Here is a 7,858-nt window from a genome sequence, read left to right as displayed (position 1 = left end):
CTTTCCTTGAACTTTCCTTGAACTTTCCTTGAACTTTCCTTGAACTTTCCTTGAACTTTCCTTGAACTTTCCTTGAACTTTCCTTGAACTTTCCTTTTCCTTTCCTTGAACTTTCCTTGAACTTTCCTTGAACTTTCCTTGAACTTTCCTTGAACTTTCCTTTCCTTGAACTTTCCTTTCCTTGAACTTTCCTTGAACTTTCCTTGAACTTTCCTTTCCTTGAACTTTCCTTTCCTTGAACTTTCCTTTCCTCTTTCCTGGAACTTTCCTTTCCTCTTTCCTGGGCACTTTCCCATTTCCTTTCCCGGCACTTTCCCATTTCCTTTCCCGGCACTTTCCCATTTCCTTTCCCGACACTTTCCCATTTCCTTTCCCATTTCCTTTCCCGGCACTTTCCCCTTCCCTTTCCCGGCACTTTCCCCTTTCCTTTCCTGACATTTTCCCCTTTCCTTTCCTGGCACTTTCCCATTTCCTTTCCCCTTCCCTTTCCCGGCACTTTCCCATTTCCTTTCCCGGCACTTTCCCATTTCCTTTTCTGGCACTTTCCCATTTCCTTTCCTGGCACTTTCCCCTTTCCTTTCCTGGCACTTTCCCATTTCCTTTCCCCTTTCCTTTCCCGGCACTTTCCCATTTCCTTTCCCGGCACTTTCCCATTTCCTTTCCCGACACTTTCCCATTTCCTTTCCCATTTCCTTTCCCGGCACTTTCCCATTTCCTTTCCCGACACTTTCCCATTTCCTTTCCCATTTCCTTTTCTGGCACTTTCCCATTTCCTTTCCCGGCACTTTCCCATTTCCTTTCCCGGCACTTTCCCATTTCCTTTCCCGGCACTTTCCCATTTCCTTTCCCGGCACTTTCCCATTTCCTTTCCCGGCACTTTCCCATTTCCTTTCCCGGCACTTTCCCATTTCCTTTCCCGGCACTTTCCCATTTCCTTTCCCGGCACTTTCCCATTTCCTTTCCCGGCACTTTCCCCTTTCCTTTCCCGGCACTTTCCCCTTTCCTTTCCCGGCACTTTCCCCTTTCCTTTCCCGGCACTTTCCCCTTTCCTTTCCCGGCCCTTTCCCCTTCCCTTTCCTGGCACTTTCCCATTTCCTTTCCCGGCACTTTCCCATTTCCTTTCCCGGCACTTTCCCATTTCCTTTCCCGGCACTTTCCCATTTCCTTTCCCATTCCTCTCCCCTTCCCTCAGAAAGCTGGGAATGGTTCCTGGGAGCTGCTCCTGCCCCCAGCCCTGTCCTGCTGAGCCACACGAGGCCTTTCCAGCTTTGCACGTGGCACATTGTCCAGACCGCGTTTTGGGGTTTTGGGGAACCTTGCTCCCCGTCCCTGCCCCCTTCCCAGCCCTCCCAGGCGCGGGAGCTCCCCGAGCTGGATCCGTGCTCATGTTCTCCCGCTCCTTGCCTCTGCAGCCGACAACTCCAAGGATTTGGCCACAGAGCTGGTGCACTACGGATTCATCCACGAGGTGAGTCCCTGCGGTCCCCAGATCCGCGCAGGGGCAGGGCTGGGATTTCCGCTCCCGCCAGGAGCTTTTCCCCTTTTTCCCCTTTTTCCCCTTTTTCCCCTTTCCAAGGGGAGCTGCCCGCTCTGGCACACGTTAATTAGCTGCAGCTTAAATAATTCTGAGTGGGAGAGCCAGGGAAGGAGGCCGGTTCCTTACTTAAGGAACCACAGAACCATTTGGGAAAACACCTCCAAGACTAGCAAGTCCAGCCTGGGACAGACGTGCCAGGTGACCCTGATGGCATCCCCAGGTGCCACATCCACGTGTTCATGGAACTCTTCCAGGGGTGGGGACTCCATCCCTGCCCGGGGCAGCAATACCTGATATTATACATAATATTATATATATAATACCATATAATATCATATCATATCATATCTATAATATAATGTAATATAATGTAACATAATATAATATAATGTAATATAATGTAATGTAATATAATATATATATAATATATATTATATATATTATATTATATATAATATATAAAATAATATATATAATATATATAAAAATTATATATACACTTTATATATATTGTATATAATGATATATATTATATATAGAAAATATAAGATATATAATATATTATTATATATATTACATTATATAACATATATATTACATAACATAATGTAACATAATGTAACATAATGTAACATAATGTAACATAACATAATATAATATAATATAATATAATATAATATAATATAATATAATATAATATAATATAATATAATATAATATAATATAATATAATATAATATAATATTACGTTATATTATAGATATATGATATTACATTATAATATGTTACATTATATTATAGATATGATATGATATTACATTACATTATATTACATTACATTACATTATATTACATTATATTACATTATATTATATTGCTATACTAAAACTATATGAAAAAGAATGGAGAGAAAGGATCCATCAGGAAGCTCCAAAGGAAAGGAATGGAATGGTAACAAAGGCTGGAAAGGGAAGGAACGGAATGGCAATAAAAGCTGGAAAAGAAAGGAATGGAATGGTAACAAAGGCTCGTGCCTCTCAGAGAGCCCAGCACAGCCAGACCATGGATTGTCATTAAGCACAAACAATCCACTGGACCAATCTAAGATGCACCTGTGGTAAACAACGTCCAACCTTCCACAACCATCAGATATTTAATTGTTGACATTTCTTTTGGAGGCTTGTCAGCATCTTGGGAGTAAACCCTAGTGCAGGCGTTCTCATAAAAACCCCATGGTGACGCCCGCGTGGGGCTGGGGGTGTCAGGGAGAGCCCACCCAGGGCCCTGCTGACACCTGCGTGGGGCTGGGGGTGTCGGGGAGAGCCCACCCAGGGTTAATTGTTGACATTTCTTTTGGAGGCTTGTCAGCATCTTGGGAGTAAACCCTAGTGCAGGCGTTCTCATAAAAACCCCATGGTGACGCCCGCGTGGGGCTGGGGGTGTCAGGGAGAGCCCACCCAGGGCCCTGCTGACACCTGCGTGGGGCCGGGGGTGTCGGGGAGAGCCCACCCAGGGCCGGGGGTGTCGGGGAGAGCCCACCCAGGCACCTGCTGGCCTTTCTGCTTGCAGGACGACTGCGAGAAGCTGGCCGCCTTCCTGGAGAGCGCCTTCCACAAGCACCGCTCACAAGCCCTGTGAGCCCAGGCCATGGAGGCACCGCCATCCCCGGGGGCTCCCGACCCACCCAGCCCAGCAGGACTCGCCTGGCCGGGCCTCGGGCCCACGGAATTGTCCCGACTCGTGTTCTGGGCGGGCAGAGGACTCGGCAAAGCCCGGGAATTCCGGGGCGCTGGACACGCTCTGGGGCCCGCTCCCGAGGGGAGGTGTGGGGAGTGGGCAGCACCCCCTTCCCAGGGGGGTTTGGGAGCTGCTGCAGAGCCCCCGGCCGGGTCCAATTCCCTCTGGGAATGGTCAGCCCCCCTCGCTGCCGGTCCCACCGCCGTTTTCTCCCTCTGTGCCATCCTTGCTGAGGGGAGGGGAGGAGCAGGCTTGGAGAGCCCCTGGAGCTTCCCACCGGCCACATCCCGCTCTCCATCCCCAGCTTCTCCAGGTTTAAGGTTTCCTGTGCTCAGAACCCTCGCCATGAGCTGGGACTGTGAGCTGGAGAAGGAATTCCTCACCCACCACCTGGATCCACACTTGTGCATTGGCAGGAATCTCACTGATGCTCCACAGAATCCTGGTCATGCCCCAGTTCCCCCTGCAGCCTTCCAAAACCTCTCGGCGCCTTCAGGAGAGAGCCCTGGTGCCTGTTGCTCCCGTCCCTGCCACGCTGGCTGGAATGCCAGTCCCTGGCCTGGAGATGGGGAATTGCCACCGTCACCACCCCAGGGCTGCCCTTGGCCAGGGACACACGGGGAGAAAAGTGCCAACAGGAATTGTCTCTGTCCCAGAGCCGTGTGGGGCTGCTCCTGCTGCAGGGAGAGCTGGCTCTGAAATCCTGCTGCTCCAGGGAGAGCTGGCTCTGAAATCCTGCTCCTGGTGCTCCAGGGAGAGCTGGCTCTGAAATCCTGCTCTGTGCTTGTGCTGCTGCTCCAGGGAGAGCTGGCTCTGAAATCCTGCTCCTGGTGCTCCAGGGAGAGCTGGCTCTGAAATCCTGCTCTGTGCTGCTCTCTGCTGCTCCAAGGAAAGCTAGCTCTGAAATCCTGCTGCTCCAGGGAGAGCTAGCTCCGAAATCCTGCTCTGTGCTGCTCTCTGCTGCTCCTGCAGGGAAGACTGGCTTTGAAATCCTGCTCTGTGCTGCTCCTGCTGTGCCATAGGAAACTGGCTCTGCAATCCTGCTCTGTGCCAGTGCTGCTCCTGCTGTGCCATAGGAAACTGGCTCTGCAATCCTGCTCTGTGCTGGTGCTGCTCCTGCTGTGCCATAGGAAACTGGCTCTGCAATCCTGCTCTGTGCTGGTGCTGCTCCTGCTGTGCCATAGGAAACTGGCTCTGCAATCCTGCTCTGTGCCAGTGCTGCTCCTGCTCCACCAGAGGAATCCAGCTCTGGTATCCTGTGCTGTGCCAGTGCTCTGTGCTGCTCCTGCTGTGCCAGGGAAATCTGCCCCTGGCACCCTGCTCTGTGCTGGTGCTGCTGCTGCTGCTCCCTCTGTGCTGGGGGAATCAGCTCTGGTGCTGTCCTGGTGATCTGCACCACGCTGGTGCTGGTGCCACTCCTGCTGTGCCAGGGAAAACCCCTCTGGCATCCTGCTGTGTGCCAGTGCTGCTCCTGCTGTGCCAGGGAAAACCCCTCTGGCACCCTGCTCTGTGCCAGTGCTGCTCCTGCTGTGCCAGGGAAAACCCCTCTGGCATCCTGCGCTGTGCCAGTGCTGCTCCTGCTGTGCCAGGGAAAACCCCTCTGGCATCCTGCTCTGTGCCAGTGCTGGTGTTCTGTGTCAGTGCTGCTGCTGCTGCTCCTGCTGTGTCAGGGAAAACTGCCTCTGGCACCCTGCTCTGTGCTGTGCTGGTGCTGCTGTGCCAGGGAAAACTGGCTCTGAAATCCTGCTCTGTGCTGAGCCAGTGCTGCCCCTGCTGCTCTCTCTGTGCCAGGAGAAGCTGGCTCTGAAATCCTGCTCTATGCTGAGCTGGTGCTGCTCCTGCTGTTCCCTCTGTGCTGGGGAAATCTGCCCCTGGCAGCCTGCTCTGCTCTGTGCTGGGGAAATCCAGCTCTGGTGCTGTCCTGGTGATCTGCACCGTGCTGGTGCTCCGTGCCAGTGCCCTGTGCCAGGAAAAGCTGCCTCTGGCACCCTGCTGGTGTTCTGTGCTGGTGCTGCTCCCCCCGTGCCAGGGAAAGCTGTCCCTGGCCTCCTGCTCCGTGCTGGTGTTCTGTGCCAGTGCTGCTCCCCCTGTGCCAGGGAAAGCTGCCCCTGGCACCCTGCTGGTGTTGCTCCTGCTGTGCCAGGGAAAGCTGCCCCTGGCACCCTGCTGGTGCTGCTCCTGCCGTGCCACGGAAATCTGCCCCTGGCACCCTGCACTGCTCTGTGCTGGTGTTCCACTCCCTGCAGGAGCTCCGTGTGCCACCGCCTGCCCAGCGCTGCTCCTGCTCCAGCTGAATCCCACCGGGATTCCATCCACGCTCAGCCAGCTCAGGCTGCACCTGCAGCAGTGCTGCACCCCCAGTAGTGCTGCATTCCTGGCTCAGGCTGCATTCCCAGCAGTGCTACACCCCCAGCAGTGCTGCATTCCCAGCAGTGCTGCACCCCCAGCAGCGCTGCACCCCCAGCAGTGTTGCATTCCCAGCTGTGCTGCACCCCCAGCAGTGCTGCATCCCCAGCACTGCTGCATTCCTGGCTCAGGCTGCACTCCCAGCAGTGCTGCATCCCCAGCACTGCTGCATTCCTGGCTCAGGCTGCATCCCCAGCCCTGCTGCATTCCCAGCTGTGCTGCACTCCCAGCACTGCTGCATCTCCAGCCCTGCTGCATTCCCGGCTCAGGCTGCATTCCCAGCAGTGCTGCATCCCCAGCAGTGCTGCATTCCTGGCTCAGGCTGCATCCCCAGCCCTGCTCCCGCAGTGCTGCATTCCCCTTCCCAGCTCAGGCTCCATTCCCAGCCCTGCTCCATTCCCAGCCCTGCTCCATGCCCAGCCCTGCCAATGTTCCACCTGACAAATCAATAAAGCCCAATCCCACTGAGGGCTCTGCTCCATCCTGCTCGTGATTCCTGACTCCTGGGAAGCCAAGGGAGGGATGCAGGGACACCTCAGAGCTGCCCAGTCCCATTCCCACGTGCTCTGTGCCAGCCTGCCCGTGATTCCTGACTCCTGGGAAGCCAAGGGAGGGATGCAGGGACACCTCAGAGCTGCCCAGTCCCATTCCCACGTGCTCTGTGCCAGCCTGCCCGTGATCCCTGTCTCCTGGGGAGCCAAGGGAGGGGTTCTGCCCATTCCCAATCCCACTGAAGGTTCTGCTTCATCCTGCTCGCGATTCCCGACTCCCAGGAAGCCAAAGGGATTGGATTCAGGGTCACCTCAGAGTTGCCCATTCCCAATCCCACTGAGGGCTCAGTGCCAGCCTGCCCGTGATCCCTGACTCCCAAGGGAGGGGTTCATCCCATTCCCAATCCCACTGAGGGCTCAGTGCCAGCCTGCCCATGATCCCTGACTCCCAAGGGAGGGGTTCTGCCCATTCCCAGTCCCACTGAGGGCTCTGTGCCAGCCTGCCTGTGATCCCTGACTCCCAAGGGATTGGATTCAGGGAAACCTCAGAGCTGCCCATTCCCAATCCCACTGAGGGCTCAGTCCCAGCCTGCCTGTGATCCCTGACTCCCAAGGGATTGGATTCAGGGTCACCTCAGAGCTGCCCATTCCCAGTCCCTCCAGAGCAGCCCCTCCCTGGGCCCCAGACATTCCAGCACACCCCTGCCCTAAATCCATGGATTTAACAGGGTCTAACCCCTGCTCTGCCCCTGGAATCCCCTGCCCTCGGTGAACCTCAGTGGCCCCAGATCCTTTAGGAAAAACCTGGGGGCTCTGTGACCTCCCTGGGACGCTGGGTGCCTCTTTCTGGGCAAAATAAGCCCGAAAAAGGACCCACATTAACAGAGGATTAACCCTTGAAAACAACAGCCTGATGCATATTCATACATCTCATATATTATGCATAAATTACATTCAAACACAGGACTTTGGGAACAGTCAACTTCTCTGAATCCTGATGGTGTCTTTGTGACTGAACCAGCCGGGGAAAAGTTTGTTTCTCCTGATAAAAGAGCAATAAATTCTCTTTCTCTGGGAGATTTATGTGTCCTGCAGCCGAGCACCTCGTTCATTTTTAGAAAGAAAACATCCCACATACACAGCTCCTACTTGAACTACAAATTTACCTTTGTAGAAAGAAAACATCCCACGTACACAGCTCCTACTTTACCGACAAAATTTACCTTTGTAGAGAGAAAACATCCCACGTACACAGCTCCTACTTTACCGACAAAATTTACCTTTGTAGAGAGAAAACATCCCACGTACACAGCTCCTACTTTACCGACAAAATTTACCTTTGTAGAGAGAAAACATCCCACGTACACAGCTCCTACTTTACCGACAAAATTTACCTTTGTAGAGAGAAAACATCCCACGTACACAGCTCCTACTTTACCGACAAAATTTACCTTTGTAGAGAGAAAACATCCCACGTACACAGCTCCTACTTTAACTACAAATTTACCTTTTAACTACGAAACCACATCCACCATACTGCTGAAACGTTAATCCAGCACGACTTTCTAACACAACACACACAATATTCATTTCAATATTTGCGAAAAGCCAGTCATAAAACACGCATTTTTCACACCAGGGCACCGAGGCCTGCCGGCCCAGCCCCAGCCCCACCCCCAGCGGCGCT

At 53.2% G+C, this 7,858-nt stretch overlaps 2 protein-coding genes across 2 annotated transcripts in view; one reads left to right on the top strand and one right to left on the bottom strand.

Annotated features, from left to right (window-relative positions):
- The window catches only part of NRBP2 (nuclear receptor binding protein 2), a 39,888-nt gene extending 35,879 nt beyond the window's left edge, over positions 1-4,009 (top strand). The window contains exon 20 of the mRNA XM_039710854.1: positions 3,107-4,009. Coding sequence (XP_039566788.1) covers positions 3,107-3,175 — 69 coding nt within the window. The 3' untranslated portion in view covers positions 3,176-4,009. The remainder of the gene's footprint in view (positions 1-3,106) is intronic.
- A 156-nt stretch (positions 4,010-4,165) lies between these two features.
- Positions 4,166-6,004, bottom strand: LOC120502884. The gene is made up of 3 exons (XM_039710844.1): positions 5,987-6,004; positions 5,470-5,677; positions 4,166-5,375 (listed from the first exon to the last, which is right to left on the bottom strand). Exons 1-3 carry the CDS (start codon positions 5,988-5,990, stop codon positions 4,640-4,642), a joined length of 948 nt encoding a protein of 315 aa, XP_039566778.1. The 5' UTR covers positions 5,991-6,004; the 3' UTR covers positions 4,166-4,639.
- Positions 6,005-7,858: the final 1,854 nt, after the last annotated feature.

The sequence above is a fragment of the Passer montanus genome, unplaced genomic scaffold, assembly GCF_014805655.1.
Source record: "Passer montanus isolate IOZ18808 unplaced genomic scaffold, ASM1480565v1 scaffold233, whole genome shotgun sequence".
Classification (NCBI taxonomy): Eukaryota; Metazoa; Chordata; class Aves; order Passeriformes; family Passeridae; genus Passer; species Passer montanus.
This window is presented reverse-complemented; position numbering and strand designations above follow the sequence as displayed.

Excerpts from the sequence above, each read along its gene's own strand:
- LOC120502884 (XM_039710844.1), bottom strand. Across the intron at positions 5,376-5,469 it reads TGCAGGGTGCCAGGGGCAGA|TTTCCCTGGCACAGGGGGAG; the intron begins TTTCCGTGGCAC and ends GCCAGGGGCAGC.